The 15,482-nt window shown below is 52.8% G+C and overlaps 6 protein-coding genes across 6 annotated transcripts; 4 read left to right on the plus strand and 2 right to left on the minus strand.

The window, feature by feature from the left end:
* Window positions 1-1,023: 1,023 nt before the first annotated feature.
* AYO21_00519 (hypothetical protein) lies at window positions 1,024-2,530 on the plus strand (the record flags this gene model as incomplete). The annotated part of the gene is made up of 2 exons (XM_022650509.1): window positions 1,024-1,240; window positions 1,296-2,530. The coding sequence occupies 2 exons, from the start codon at window positions 1,024-1,026 to the stop codon at window positions 2,528-2,530; spliced, it is 1,452 nt and encodes a 483-aa protein (XP_022517123.1).
* Window positions 2,531-3,324: 794 nt separating this feature from the next.
* Window positions 3,325-5,952, plus strand: AYO21_00520 (hypothetical protein; the record flags this gene model as incomplete). Its single annotated transcript, XM_022650510.1, has 1 exon — window positions 3,325-5,952. The coding sequence occupies one exon, from the start codon at window positions 3,325-3,327 to the stop codon at window positions 5,950-5,952; it is 2,628 nt and encodes an 875-aa protein (XP_022517124.1).
* Window positions 5,953-7,498: 1,546 nt separating this feature from the next.
* AYO21_00521 (pre-mRNA-processing protein 45) lies at window positions 7,499-9,316 on the plus strand (the record flags this gene model as incomplete). The annotated part of the gene is made up of 1 exon (XM_022650511.1): window positions 7,499-9,316. One exon carries the CDS (start codon window positions 7,499-7,501, stop codon window positions 9,314-9,316), a length of 1,818 nt encoding a protein of 605 aa, XP_022517125.1.
* A 314-nt stretch (window positions 9,317-9,630) lies between these two features.
* On the minus strand, window positions 9,631-10,563 carry AYO21_00522 (hypothetical protein; the record flags this gene model as incomplete). The annotated part of the gene is made up of 1 exon (XM_022650512.1): window positions 9,631-10,563. One exon carries the CDS (start codon window positions 10,561-10,563, stop codon window positions 9,631-9,633), a length of 933 nt encoding a protein of 310 aa, XP_022517126.1.
* A 2,297-nt stretch (window positions 10,564-12,860) lies between these two features.
* AYO21_00523 (hypothetical protein) lies at window positions 12,861-13,351 on the plus strand (the record flags this gene model as incomplete). Its single annotated transcript, XM_022650513.1, has 3 exons — window positions 12,861-13,094; window positions 13,144-13,261; window positions 13,317-13,351. The coding sequence occupies 3 exons, from the start codon at window positions 12,861-12,863 to the stop codon at window positions 13,349-13,351; spliced, it is 387 nt and encodes a 128-aa protein (XP_022517127.1).
* Window positions 13,352-13,654: 303 nt separating this feature from the next.
* Window positions 13,655-14,407, minus strand: AYO21_00524 (hypothetical protein; the record flags this gene model as incomplete). The annotated part of the gene is made up of 1 exon (XM_022650514.1): window positions 13,655-14,407. One exon carries the CDS (start codon window positions 14,405-14,407, stop codon window positions 13,655-13,657), a length of 753 nt encoding a protein of 250 aa, XP_022517128.1.
* Between the last annotated feature and the right edge of the window lie 1,075 nt (window positions 14,408-15,482).

Raw genomic sequence — 15,482 nt, forward strand, 5'->3', positions numbered from 1 at the left:
CCGAAATGAATTTTGGTCCCTTGACGCACCCGAAAATTCTCGGCAGCGCACTGGAGCGATCGAGATGGGGACAAAGATCATAGTGGATTGAGGAGAAATCGAGAGCACATGTTTTTGCCCCAGACCACCAATTTGGGTGCCAATTGCAGGGAGTGGAGATGACATAAGAGCGCATGTGGAATGGGCGTGCATGTGGCATTTGGATCGAGGCACATGGAGCACATGGAGCACATGCTAGAGATAAGGATGGAAGTGAGAGCGAGAAGGTGGTGTCTCTAATGTACTCGTACTCGTCGCGGCTGGGCCAACAGAACGACGGACCAGTTGAGGTCCAGACAATTTGGAGTAGCAAAAGCAAAAACAAAGGGGATTCCAAGGGAAGCACAAGCTTCTTTCCAAAGGATCCAACAGCTTGTCAGCCAATCGGGGGGATTGTGATGATGGGAGGAGAAGGGCCAAGGTACCGCGTACCTCATGTGCACAAAGCACAAGTACAGGTAAAATACTCGGTACCGCGACCCAAAGCGGCGATTCGGCTGTTGGCCCCAGGAAAACCACTGACGGAGCATGTGATCGATTTCCCTCCCCCAATAAAGAAGATCATCATCACCGTCCATCCACCGCCGTCCCATTCACCCATGCCACGGTCCGCCGCCCGCTCAATCATTGCAATTCCCTCTTTCTGTCATTCTTTCACCGACCGCTTGTGAGAACCAGTACCACGCTGCCACACACACTCTCTTTCTATTCGTGTTCGACTTCACTTGTTCGCTTGCTCACCTGCTCACCTCCTCTCTTCCTCTGCTCGCCCTTGCTCCCTCCCTCGTATTACCAATATACCACCTTCACGCCGCATATCCAGCGCCGTCATTCCTCACAGTCCGACTCACCCTCTCCGACCATGTAGGGGTCTCTCAAATTACCATTCCACCGCCTCCAAGGACTCTTTCCGACTCTACACATTTGCCGACCGCCGACTGCTGCGCACTGCATTCAACTCGCCTCACTTTTCCTCCGCGCGCAATGGACTCACAATCGCCAAATCCACCTTACGCCGTTCCTCCTCCGTTCTCACCTCCGCTTTCCGCCCACCGTTCCTCTGCCGAGTCTCATAAACCCGCCTCTATCGATATCGACATGATGCGATCTGACGACCGATCCACGAGGGCAGGCAGTGTGCTCTCTGGAATGTCCATCGAGGACATGGAGGCTGCCGAGACCCTGAATAATCTCTCTCAGAGTAAGAAGTCCCCCGAAAAGTCCCTTATACCCTAATCTAATATGCGCCGTACCAGAATACCACTCGCCGAGGCAGTCTCAGCCGCAACAACCTCCTACGCTTGTCCAGTCTCATACCAGCTTCGACTCTGACCAACCGGAACCCCTCCTACGACTGTTTACGAGCCAGTACCCTTGGACCCGCCCTCTCATCAACGGCTCCTTGTCCGCTTATAAGACTACACAATCTTATATACCAGGTGCAGAATGGACCGAGCGGAATGTTGGCTTGCCTATCGCAGGGACCGTCGCCAGAATATCGGGTGTGGAAGGTGGTTTGCGCTGGGCCCTACAGCCCAAGCGCGATGGGAGATCGCCAACTAAACCCTCTGACATCGAGAAGGGGTATTCAGATGTCTCCCCCAATGGGACCAACCGACCAACCTCCGAGACTGGTTACTCGGATTCGCTGCCCGCCTACAACCCCGGCGATCGCTCACCACCCTATGTTGAACAGCAAGTCCTTCTCAAAGGCCATGACAATCGCCAACCTCCACCGGGTTGGCGCCAACAACTAATGGTCTCTACCAGCGGTCTAGGCATTGCCATGAGCGATGAATCGATTCGAAGTCTGCGGTACTGTCTCAGCTGGCTGCGCTGGGCAAATGGCCGACTCGGGGAAGCCATCCAGAATCTCAAAAACCTGCTTGAGCGGTGGGATGAAGGGGTCACTCCGGGTGAACAGCCCCCCACCATGTCCGTCGCGCATATGACTCAAACCCACGAAGAGAGAAGACAAGCTGCTCTGTCTGCCCGTATCGCAGCACTAAGAGCCGACGTCCTCCAAACCCTCAAGCATGTCGTTGGGATTGTCTCCAATTACGCGGGTGGTGCCTTACCCCAGAATGCCCGAGATCTGGTGCATAGACATTTGGTCAGTCTACCCCAACGTTTCAATCTGGCCAGCCGGGCAGACGGAGAGGAAGACTCATCCAGTGAGACCGGGCCTGAGAGCTCTGAAGCGGTTAAGAGTGGAAGGAGAGTCATGGTTCTGGCCCAAGAGGGGTTGGACATGATGACCCAGGTCAGTCGAGTGGTCAACGATACTCTTGTCAGTGCAGAAGGTTGGTGTGAGAAGCTGGGAAAAAGAGTCGATCGACAGCACCAGCAACCTTCGCAACAGTCACTGGTGGACGAGAAGATGGAGACAGACAACCGCGAGGGCAGCGCAAGGAGTGAAACAGTACGAAGCGAAACGCTCGCACCAAGTGATGGTGGGAGGGACGTCGAGGATGTCAAGATGACCATGTAACAACACGCGTACAAAAGGTGAGTGGCATATGTTTTCGTGGCGGGCTGTAAACGTTCCACCTCTCGATCTTATGGCACAACCTTGATGTAAGAAATACTTCTGGTTGGATACAATGCTTGCAATTTTGCAGACCCAGGGGGAGCGATACCGAGAAACAACGAACAATGCTTTGAAAAATACTGCCTGTGCACTACGTTGGGAAGAGAATGTGTCTCAAACGATCAAAGAATTAGCAATGATTAGATGAGCCACGTGTTACGGCATAAAATAAGACAAGAGAGAGCTTCTTGACTATCAAAAGTTTGGAGTGGTCGATCAGGTGGAAGCAAGCGGTCTGGTGAAGGGCGACAGTTCACTTGATCCATCACATCAACGAACACCTTCCCACCACGGGAGAAGGGAGAGGAGGATTCCTTCAAGAAATATACTGATACCCAAAAAAGTCCATTGCCATCCTTATGGTCTAAACCGTAGCTTGAGTTCTCCTGCACATATGTGTCTTCTTGCTACAATGTGAATCTGTGGTTCAAAGATAGAAAAGAAGGTGGACAAGGCTGACGTTGGAGTCGGAGTCGGAGGAATCTTTCTGCGAATACAGCGAAACGTGGTGTTGCTCCAACATCTCCGCAGTCCAGCCTCTCGACTGCTGAGCGTCAAACCAAGTTTCACTTACTTACTGTACAGTACAAACACATGTCCCAAGTCGGGACGCAGCTAGTCCTTGCTATTCCACAACTCTTGAACCGTGGCCTCTCATCCGGTCGCACCATGACTGTCCCCAAGTGACAAAGACCATGGACCCCCAGCAATATCACGGGTCATCTCACCCCTCCGAGCAACCCACTAGCCGCACCATCTTCCCTAAAGGGCCTGTATTCAACCTCGAGGACTTCTCCAGCCGCGACTTCATAGCCAAAGACTTCATCGAATCCTTGACCGAGAGTGTCCAGTCCGCTCATCGCCGTTCGCACGGGACCGCCAACGCGCCCTTCGACCCCAAACCCTTGATCCGCGCATTCGAACAGGCCTCGCGCCGCCTCGATGAACTGTCCGGTGAGCTCGAGCAGCGGGAGAATGAATTATCCGCCGCCGTGAGAAGAGCCGAGGCGCAGCATGCGGGCAACACCGAGACACTGGGCAGGAAGCTCAACTCGACGATTGAGAGCTTTCAGAAACTAGACACGTCTTTAAAGAGCGACCGAGGGGAGAAATGGGGCGGCAATGTCGCGGTGGACACGGGGCGGAGGATCGAAGAGCTGGACCGACAGAGGAGGAAGGCTCTGGACGCGCACTTCTTGATTGAGTGCTGGGACGAGGTCAGTAACCGTGGGGAGGTCACTCTGTTGGAGAATCTAAGGAGATCGGGCACCGGAGAAGGGAAGATCAGGTCGGCCAACATCGCCCGCCAGCTACTGAGGATCAGCCAACGACTCGACCCGAAAAGTCACGGCCAGCCCAACGGGGTATCGACGACCAAGCAGGTCGGCATCACGAACGGAGTGACGGGGAGCCGGAGTTTCAACACCAGAGAAGTCATTGAAAAATTCATCGAGACGCTCGAGAACGATATGCTCAAGTTGTTTGACGACTTTTATCGACGGAAAAACTTTGAGGAGATGAAGAACTGTGCGATCGTGTTGCAGGACTTTAATGGCGGCGCGTCCGTGCAAGCGGCCTTTGTCAACCAGCACCAGTTCTTTATCGATCGGAGTAATCTCATGACCGAGGAGATTGGCGGGGACCAAGAGACCTGGATTCGACTCTCGGACCCAGACGCCGAGTTACCGGGCGTTGAACCTGGCTTGCAGTCGTTGATCGACGAAGTCAAGGTCGTGGTTCAGGAAGAGTCGGGGATCATCAAGAGAGCATTTCCCTACCCGGAACAAGTGCTGGGCAAATTCGTTCAGAGAGTGTTTCAGCAATCTATACAGCAAAGGCTAGAGTTGGTGCTGGAGAAGGCCGAGTCCGAATCCACGCTCGCCTACTTGAGATCGCTCCAAGCTGCCAGAAGTTACATCAGCGTCCTCGTCGAAGACTTGAAGGCGCATGGGTTGACAGAGCATCCTGACCCGGCGACTTCGCAGACGAGTCAACTACTTGACCAGCAACTCGATGAACTCTTCACCCCATACTTTGGCGGTTCAGCATACATCGACAAGGAAAAACACAACCTTCAAGAACTCTACAAATCGCTTCTGTTCAAGTTCGAACTCTTCCACTCTCGGCGCCAAAAGGAGCCAAAGACATACCTCGCAGCCATCCGCAATCGTGGCCAGGAACTTCTTGCCTCGGCTAGAGAAGCCACCGACGCGTACGTTAAAAGCCTGGACTTGGAGAAAATGTCGCCTACCCAGAAGAGGATCTTGTTGAGTGTCGCAGGTCTTCAGAGCACGGGTGGCGACGACAAGGTACAACCAAATATGGAGCTTGACGAGGAAGACGGGAGGTTGAATGTTGCATTCGCAAAAAGGATGCTCAAGTGGCTCGCCGAAGGTGTCAGACGAGGGCTTGAACTAGGTGGTGGTTCAGAAACGCCAAAGGATGTCGCTGCTCTCCTCAACCTCGTCCTCAAAAATCTGTTGGAATCCTACGTCGAAGTGTCTCTCGAAGCCTGCGCGGACCTCGCCTCCTCCTTTGAAAATACACGACGGGAGCCCGACCTCTCTTATCTCTCTAACCTTCGCACCGCAGTGCACATTGCGCACCTAGTGCAGTCCTGCATCAACACTCTTCTTATCCCCCTGGCGAGCTCGTCATTGACCACGCGGCGAGAGATGGAGAAAGCTGCCCGTACAGCGACCATCCGCATCGAGGATCAAATCAATAACATTGAACAAGCCACCGTCGATGGCGTGCTTAACTGGACGTCACGATTGCTGTCCAACCAGAACCGCGTGGATTTCCGACCCCGGCAGGAGACGGAAGCGCCGAGCTTGGAACAACCTCAAACGTCAACCTGTGAAAGCGTGTGTAGATTTTTGGGCTTGTTCCACGAGACTGCAGTGCAAAGCTTCGACGGCGCGAATCTCAGTGTGTTGCTCATGGAAGTTGCAGTGGGATTCCGCAGTCAGCTCCTCCAGCACTTCACCAAGTATCAAGTCAATAGGATTGGCGGCGTGATGCTTGCGAGAGACATGTCCCGCTACGTCCAGCTTCTGCGTTCTTGGGAACTTGGCCGCGGCGCCAGCGGCGAGAGCGCCACCATTGACGCCGATGCAGTCAGCGGAGGAGCGTCCTTCAAGAACAGTCTCGAAGTGCTCAGTGAGCTTGCCAGCGTGTTTGTGCTGCATCCCGACGCGTTGAAGGAGAGACTAAGGGGGCCCGTCCTGGGAAATCTGGGCAAGGAGAATCTCAGACCGTATCTGCTCAAGCGGGATGATTATCTCGAGGTGGGCATGCAGAGTCTGCTGGCGTCTTTGTGATTGATTACGGTGGGAACCGAGGGGGGAAACATCCAATATGGACGAACGCTTGTATGCATGTATGCATGTATTTGGAGTATATGCCTCCTGTGACATTTGTGCAACAAGGGAGAGAGTGAGTAGTATAGAAGCACCATGTCTAGACGTCCGGGACGCGGTGATCCAGGAGCAGTGTTCATATTATTCGTTCGTTGGTACAGTGGACATGGGAGGACCGCTATTGGATGGGGAGTACTTTTCCAAATGTGTATTTGCGGGAGCAGAGATCTATCTATGCTGCGAACATGAACATGAAGAGATACTACTCTCCCAGAAGACAATGATACCCACCACCCATATGCCATCGGATCCCATCAATTCATGTAGTGGTGTATGTGATTGTGCGAAGGGTGACTTGCAGTATGGCGTGCGTCGACTATGCCTCGTTTCGCAAAGGGCAAAGCCCTGAAAAAGTTGTATACCGTACATCCCAAACTCCGAGCGATTGCATGCTGCGCCATACCTAGCAATGCGATGTAATGCAATGCGCCCGCCCCTCCCAATGCTCGTGTCTGTACACCTCCGGAGAATACTGTACAGCTCCCCAAACAAAACCCATGTTCATGCCGGCGGTCCCCAGAGGGTGAAGAATACGATATCCGCTCCAAAGCAAGTCTGAGTTTGGACGTCCAGGAACTCGATCCGCCGCCACGGCGCCGCCTTTTCTCTGTAGGGTGCTTTCTTTTCATATCTTGAACCCATACCCGGCCATGCAGTCCTTGTATTGCATGACCAGACTCTTGCAGTCCTCTTGTGGGTCGTCGGCGCGGGAGAAGAGCATGCACTCGTCACGCCGCGATTTCTCGTCCTTGCATACGCAGCATGGCTGGATGAGTCATAGGGGCGTCAGCAGACAATTCATCATTCCGTGGGCGGGTGCACAGGTGGGTGGATGTATGTGTGTACGTCGCACGCAGTGACGGATGAGGGACAAGTGCTCTCGCAGCCAGGGCAGACAAATACGCAGGTATGGAGCTGTTGTTGAAAGCGCGGTGCTGGACGTTTTCGTACCTTTACTTTCTCCGTCTTCTCTCCTGCCGACGCCGTTTTAACATCGCGGGCGAGGTTGTCGGGCGTCGAAGGTTGCGTGACTGCGGCGGAAGCATATATTAGTTTGAGAGGTTCCTATAGTCCTCTGCCTGAGCGGGCATTGGGTATCAAACATACCTGCAGCAGGCTGCGCGGGCGTAGGCGAAGAAGACGAGGAAAACCAACCCATCTTGACTGGCAGACTCTGTGATGTAGAAGCTGTTCTCTGAGAGAGCTTTGCGGGTTGAACTTTGGCTGAGAAATACAAATTGTATTTGGAGATGATTGGAGATCCGGAAGACGTCAACTGCTCTTCTCCATCAAAAGATTCACCGTAGATGGACGGTACGGTGAATCACAAAGTGCCACTCCCCGCATTATGGGACTCTGCCCATTTTGCAACTTTCCACTTTCCACCTTCAACCCAAGTGTCTACCTATTCCTCCATTTCCTCGCGCCCTGCCAACCCTCCGCAATCATGGCGACTGGTCTGTTCGCCTCGTTGCCAAAACCCAAATACACAGGGGAACATGAAGAGGTGCCGATCCACGCACAGCCGAGAGGACCGCGGATCGTGGGACCCGGCGTGATTGATGAATCCCAAATTGTTTTAAAGGTCAGTACCAACCTTACCCTGAGCTCTGGTCTCTCACCCGACATACTGACACGTTACTTCTCTCGTCAGCGTTCTGGACCACCTCCTTATGGTCAGCGATCCGGATGGCGACCCCGCTCCGCAGAAGACTTTGGCGACGGCGGTGCATTTCCCGAAATCCCCGTGGCGCAGTATCCGCTTGACATGGGCCGAAAGGGGACGGCGTCCACCTCGAATGCACTTGCCATCCAAGTCGACGCCGAAGGAAAAGTGAAATACGATGCCATCGCGAGACAGGGCCACAGCGAAGGCCGGATCATACATTCCAGTTTCAAGGACTTGATCCCACTGAGACAGCGCGCGGACGCGGGCGACTTGAGCCTCGACAGGCCATCTGCAGAGGAGGCGCAAGCCACGGCTGAAAGGACGAAACTTGCGCTCGAGAAGTTGGTGTCCGGGGCGGTGGCGGCACAGAAGCCCAAGAACGTGAAGGGTGTGAATCGGGAAGAGCCGACTTACGTGCGATACACGCCTGCGAATCAGATGGGGGACAACTCCAAGAAGAATGACCGCATATTCAAGATTGTCAAGAAGCAGGAGGATCCTATGGAGCCTCCGAAGTTCAAGCACAAGAAGATCCCCCGAGGCCCTCCTTCTCCTCCGCCACCAGTCATGCACTCGCCCCCACGGAAACTAACCGCAGAAGACCAGGAGGCGTGGAAAATCCCGCCTCCGATCTCCAACTGGAAGAATCCCAAAGGTTATACGGTCCCCTTGGACAAGCGATTAGCGGCAGATGGTCGAGGACTACAAGACGTGACGATCAACGACAAATTCGCCCAGTTTGCGGAAGCCCTCTTTACAGCCGACCGACACGCAAGAGAAGAAGTCCGGCTTCGCGCGCAGATGCAGCAGAAGCTAGCGGAGAAGGAGAAGCTCGCGAAAGAAGAGCATTTGCGAGAAATGGCGAAGAAGGCCAGGGAGGAGAGACAGCGTGCCACAGAGACACACACAAAGCGGTCACGGTCACGCTCTTACTCGGGCTCCTCTTATAATTCTCGGAGTGATAGCGAAGACGAGGCGGCAAGAGAAAGAGAACGGGCTCGACGAGAACGTAGGCAGGAAAATGAACGACAACTCCGCCAGTCGAGGATGGGCGCCGAAAAGAGAATCCAGATGATGGCGAGAGAACAGAATCGAGACATCTCCGAAAAAGTGGCGCTGGGATTGGCGAAGCCGACGCAGAACCAGGAGACGATGTACGATTCTCGGTTGTTCAACCAGACATCTGGGTTTGATTCGGGATTTAATGAGGATCAACACTACGATAAACCCCTCTTCGCAGCGCACGATGCGATCAATAGCATATATCGTCCGTCAGCAGGCAACCAGGACGACGAAGAATATGGCGAAGAAGCAGCAGAGAGCGCAATGGGCAAAATTTCAAAATCCAACAGGTTTGAGGTTTTGGGCAAAGCCAAGGAAGGATTCAAGGGCGCCGATGTGGCGGAGCGAGAGGCTGGGCCTGTCCAATTCGAGAAGGACAAGGACGATCCTTTTGGGATTGACAGTCTCATCGGAGAGGCGTCCGCCAGGGCTGGTGGAGAAGGGAAGAAGAGGTATGGGCTCGAGCAGGCGGAAGATAGGGATCGGGACGAAAGAGAACGGCAGAGGAAGCGGGCGAGGGTCGATGATGATTAAAGGGTGCTGCTGGAATCTGGCGTTGGGTGGAGGTCTAAGCGAGCTGGATATCAGCTTTGAACCAGAAAGCGTCTTAGCATGGCCGGGTCTTGGTATCAAAAGAAGAATCAATTTGATATACCCTTCCAGGCATTTTTGTTTTGCTCAGTGGTGTTGAGCTGAGCATGTCCTATCATGTCCTGTCTTGTTCTGTCCTTTTTGTCCCTTTCCCCCTGTAGCATTGCAGGTACGTATATGGATTCCGCTCTGCACTTTTTGTCAGTCCGTGGATATCCCCAGAGATCCCCAGATATGTATATCTTTCGGGTCCGGAATCACTTCTCCACCACGAGGATCCCGAAATGCGGCCTCTCCTCACACCCGTCCCAGTAGTCGAAACCGACGCCGTACTCGGCGCGACTCTCGTCGTCGGTTTTCGGGAGACGGACTTTACGCCATGTGATGGGGCCGCGCATGCCGGCCCGGCGCGCGGCGTCCTCGTACACCTCGCGGCGGAGGTGGAAGTTGTCGAACGAGATGTCGACGGGGTGGACGTGCGCGGTGATGCGCGTGTGGTAGCCCTCGCCCGAGGCGAGCGGCGGGGAGAGATACGCGACCGAGACGCCGAAGCGGCGCATGGTCGCCTGCGCGGCGGGCGTGGCGTGCGCGGCTGCAAACGCGTCGAGGTCCCCTGCCGGGTGCGGTGTGATCCCTACGAAGCGTCCGCCCGGTCGCAGCGCCGCGGCGATGTTGGCGAACATGCTCGCCATGTCCGCGGTCGAGGAGGCGTAGTTGAGGAGCCACGCACCCAGTACGATGTCGAACGAACCACTACCACTATCATCTCCATTGTCCTCGGCCGAAAGGACACCCAAGGGCAGCGGCTTCGTAGCGTCGCCCACCGCAAACTTCAACCGGCCTTGTCGAAACGCATCCAGCTCGGCCGCCGAGCGCTCCGCGGCCGTCACCATGGTCGGCGAGATGTCGACGCCGACGACGCGGCGTGGGGACGCCCATTCGAGGAGGAGCCGCGAGTAGTAGCCCGTGCCGCACGCGAGGTCGAGCACCGAGACGCCGCCGCCGCCGCCATGGCTCTTGTCGTCTGGCGGGTTCGGGTCGAGGTACGGCACGACGGTGTCGCGGAGGTTGTTGCGCTCGAGCACCGCGCCGGGGATTTTCTTCATCGACTCGTACGACTGGCCGATCTGGTCGTACTGGGTCGACGCCGCGGGTGCGGTGTCCGGTTGTGGTGGCTGAGTCGTCGACATTTGGTGAACTTGTCGGGAATGAAGCTGTCGGAGAGGGGGTGGGACTAATGTGAGATTGATTCCTCGGAATGGTCGTGAGAGAGTTGGGTGGATGGATGGGTGAGTAGACAGATAGATGGATGTGTATACAGAATGGCGGGGCAAGCTGCCGGAGTATGTAGATGGGCCCAGAGCAGTATTATGTTTGCCGGTTACTGTCGTCCATATCCCGATTTTGGCTCTCTATTGTCTCGTGTCGATGTAAAGGGTTAGAAACCAGAGAAAAAGTGTATACCAAAACAGAGGTGTTGAATGCAGAAATACAAAGTACCGAGTAGAGAGGTCAAAACTTGGGGAAATGCTTGTACATATGTCTTTGGCGTTGGCAGCCAATCAATCAATCACTCACTCAATCAATCACTCACTCAATCAATCACTCACTCAATCAATCACTCACTCAATCAATCACTCACTCAATCAATCACTTACATACCTCTTTCTTTGTTTGGTGACTGTTTGCACTGCTTTGGTTTTCTTCGAAATAGAGAGCTGGTGGATGATCTCCTAGAGAAGCCTGGACGAGCGATCAAGACTCTGGCTCTCTATGGGTTCCACTATTCTGGTGTCGGGTAACCAAGATAATCTCATGATGCCTGATGTCAGGAATCCCTCCTAGCCAATGTGCATAAGGCCACCATCACAAGCGCTTTTTCTGATTGACGGGTGGCACAAAGACAAGAAGATGATGCCACCTTGATCCTTGATGGAGCCAAAGGGTTTTCTGCTCATGATAGATCGGCCAGGATACCGGAGTCACCGGACTAATATACTCCGTATGCTACCGATAATGTCAGGGAGATACGTTGCCAACGCGGTCCAGTCGTGGAGCATTGGCAGGGATATACAAGTGCTGTAGTTGCCAATCAATTCTGACTAACATTATGGTTGAATCCAAAATGTCATCGAAAATAGAATGGCACTATAAAAGTCAAATTTCTTACAATAAAATCCAGCCATGTCTTTTTGATCTAGACCACACAGCCTACATACGCCTCTTTTAACATAATAAAACACTGGGTAGATACCTATGTATACAAGACGAGTACTCAACAAGTTCTAACACCGTACTCGTGTGAAAGCGAAAAGGAAAATCCCAGGAAAAGCAAAAACAATCGACAGCCAGGATTCCCAAGTGGTCCCCCAACTTGGCATTAGTTGGGTGACCTCCTGGGTCAATGTTGAGGTCGGATGTCGTCGCTGCTTTTCCTCTGGCACAAAGGGTGAGCGACGGTCATGTACATATCATAGAAACCTCACAGCAGCCGAAAGAGTCCGTCGATGCCGTGAGGAGAGAGCTGAAGAAAACGGCCATCCAATTTCCTTCGATGACGCTCAAGATGATAATCGAACTTAGCAAGAGAATTCTCAGTTGAACTAGGAAAAAATGTTGAATTTATAGGAGGAGTGCAGCGTCTCCAGCACCCTATTGACATTGATTTCACTGACTTGTCGCCGTAGTTGGTACGTCGACGAGGGCAAACCGCAAACATATGCTATCGCACTAGGATAGAAAACACCTCCAATAGAGGAGCTGAAAGCCTTCGTTCGCTTTTTTCTAGACGCTAAACAGGATCATACTAAACCTTCCTCTATGGAAGCAACAAAGATCCGTGTCAGCCATCTTTAATCCGGGATTGCCCGCCGCGCTGGCGTCGAGCTTAGCTCCGGGGTGAAGAAAGAGATTAAGAATGTAAGAGACCAATTCAGACGTCGTCGTCAGTTCACCGAAAACCGCCTCCAAGAGGATGGCTTTGTTAGCTCGGAAACAGCAAAAAAGAGGACACCCAGACACGAACGGCCTAACAGGATGAGAGTCGTCGCGAGCAGCATTTTACAGACTCTTTGCAACACTAGTGCACGCACCGGTGCTATCCTACCGAGGTTCCAGACAGTAATAGAAGCGAGAAACGGCGCGTTGGATAGCGAGATCAAGCTAGAAATACGCCCAGAATCTAACTTCAAACAAAGTCCGCTCGCAAAGTATGAGTAGCTATCAGGGCTAAGGTGGAGGGTTCCTGGTACCTAGCTCGCTGGAAATAGCATCACGTGTCGCCAGTCACTGCGGCTCTCGCTTCACCTTCCCGTAGCTGGTTGTGCAACTGTGCCCCTGACGCTCAGATACTACACGCGCCTACCTAGGTTGGCACCTTCACGCTCTCCCGTCTCCCATTCTCTTGAGAGAACCCATCGTGCACCTCACCTTGCACCAACACTTGCCACCGTACAATTTGACATCTAAAGAAAAGCTCGATTACGTCATGGCCGGACGCGCGACCTGGGTAAACAACGACGCAGAACTGATGGGCGATGACATTGTGGGCAAGTTCCTTTCGCAGCAGCCGCAGAACCATTCGAGCCCGACGACGGGAGACCAGTTACGGCGCTTTACTCATAGCCAAGAGAATCTACGAAATCCCCGTCGTCTCGGCTGTGGGAACCATGGCGTAGTGGTTCTAGTAGAGATTAAAGGCGGTTTATATGCTCTCAAAGTGGTCTGTATAGCATCTTCCCTTGAGTGAGTGTTTCTAACTTTCACTTCAGTTCAAGAGCTGGAAACAAGTCGGTCCTGTCATCTACCCATTCGAGCACGCTGTTTACATGTCACCACTTGCCAAAGAAAGCCAAGCATTCGCACGACTCGACGCGCTTGGCGAGAATGGTACATGGAGTTGTAGGTGCTATGGATGGATGAAGTTGTCCAATCAACAATTTAGTGTCGTCGGAGACGTCTTCGATACTCGCGACCTAAGCCGGTGGGCTATTGTAAAAGAATATCTACCGATGGCGACGACAGCTTCTCACCTCGAAACAATTTTTACGAACTTTCGGATTCCTCGCGAAGCGAGAATACACCCGAAGGATACTCGGGTCGAAAACTATCGAGGGTCGAAAATTGTTGATCTCTCGAGTGCATTGACTGAACCATGTCCAGAATGGTCGCCTTTCGAGTTTGAACAGTTTTACGAGGATGCTATTCATTATGTATTCACATGGTGTCAAGCTGATCCAGAAGATTGCCCCCTTTCGACACCTTTTCCTTTCCCTCGGCTACCTAGTTTGGTACCTGCAATGCTTGGGGACGGATAATTCGTGACAGATGATTCCTTGCCGGTCTCCATATGTAGCCACCATGACTCGAAGCCCCAGTAGCATCCCACGGAATGCTTTTAAACTGGAGCGGCCCATGCTCGATATTGAGACTACCAACTTCGTCGTAAACCGATCCTGTATCGAGAGACATTGCCTGAACTCCTGAACTGACAGTTTCGATGGAAATCGTTCGCGAGTGGGAATTGTCATTTCTCGCCTGCTGCGTTACCGTTCGAACGCTTCTCGTAGCAGCAAGACCAGGCCCTATCGTTTCCCTCGAGACTTTGACAACAACAAGTTCTTTTGTTGTGATGATGTACCCATATCGGGTATTCCACTGACGTCCACAATAGGTTTGAATCTGTTTAAATGGTTCCGCATAGTCGAAATCCTTTCTCGAGCTATTCCACTTTGATTCGAGTTTGGTCTCCCTAGGACAGAGATTTCTGTATCCAAACCGCGTGACAACTCCTTCTCGAATACCAGCCCAGTCGGGGTAGTATCGATCGTCTTCATAGATCCCTTTCCGAGCCTTGTCTCCCTTTCCGATCTCGACGACGTCCTTCAGATCATCGTTCGAGTAGTGAATTGGCCATGCAAGACGCAAAGCAGAAGAAACTTGAGGCATAATGGCCCGCTCCAACACGCTCTCGAATGTTCTCTCAGTAAAGATCATCCTGTCTAGTTCGGTCAAAGATGGACTGGTTTCTGCCATGGATGGAAAGTTTCGGTGCAAGATGTCTCCGTACGAGTGCATCAACGTGTTGTAGTTAAATTCAGCCCAGTCTTCAAGCCCCGACAACTTATCCCAGCTGGTATTAGTCGTATTCGATCCCGTAGATGAATGTAAACAATCTAGGACCGGATTGGGGAGAGTGAGATATTCTAGAAGAGTAGTAGTGGCCATAACATTCATCGCAATCAGAAATTCAAAATCAGGTGGAGCGAGAGGAAACCAAAATGAGAATCCGGATGCCTTACATATTTGCAAACACAGGACCCAGCATCAACATCAGACAAAAGAGTGCTAAGCCAATTATTGATTGCCACGTTCAGTCTGAGGCTACCACCTTCCTACACCCTCCCAGACTTCACAACGCAGGATGACGGTTGCCATCATATGCCTGAAGTCTGCTTTCAATTGGAGCGATACCAATGACTGAAGAACAGCATCGCCCGACGCAACGTCACTGCTATAGACTCGAAAACCCTCATCCAGGATCGAGGAGCTCGTCGGCGTGGACTTACCAGCGCAATCTTGACAGGCGGCTTTGAAGTTTGGACACATGCGTGACTCTGAAATCTGCGTGATAGGTCGTTCGCTCCAAACATAATGTGCCAGTGGAACAGAAGGGATGCTCCGACTTCGTGAGGGTTTTCGTATTGGCTGGTTGACACGGTAGTCCATACAAATGGACGTAAGCACTGGAGACATGGGGCGGATCTCTGGTTGGTGTGGTAGGTTTGATGTCGAGAGAAGCATCGGGATGGGCTGAAGGGAGAGGCCTCTGAGAGGTTCTGGACATGTGACATGGCCAATACGAGTTCTTAGCTTTCGAGTCAAATTGTGCAACGATCAGTGCAAATGGGCATCTGGAGCAGCGTATTTGTACCAGCCACCCCAAGCCAGAACCAAAAATCCCTGCATTCACAGCTGGTGCCCCTCCTAGGTGGCCTCCCACATGCTTTGCTTATCAATGGTTTAGCTTTGGGTGACGGCGACTGTGACGACCAGGATCACAAGTTGCTTCGCTACTTTCGGCTCCCATCCCTCAAGTGGCCACCCAGTT

This window comes from Fonsecaea monophora, assembly GCF_001642475.1.
Source record: "Fonsecaea monophora strain CBS 269.37 chromosome Unknown Scaff2, whole genome shotgun sequence".
NCBI classification, from domain to species: Eukaryota; Fungi; Ascomycota; class Eurotiomycetes; order Chaetothyriales; family Herpotrichiellaceae; genus Fonsecaea; species Fonsecaea monophora.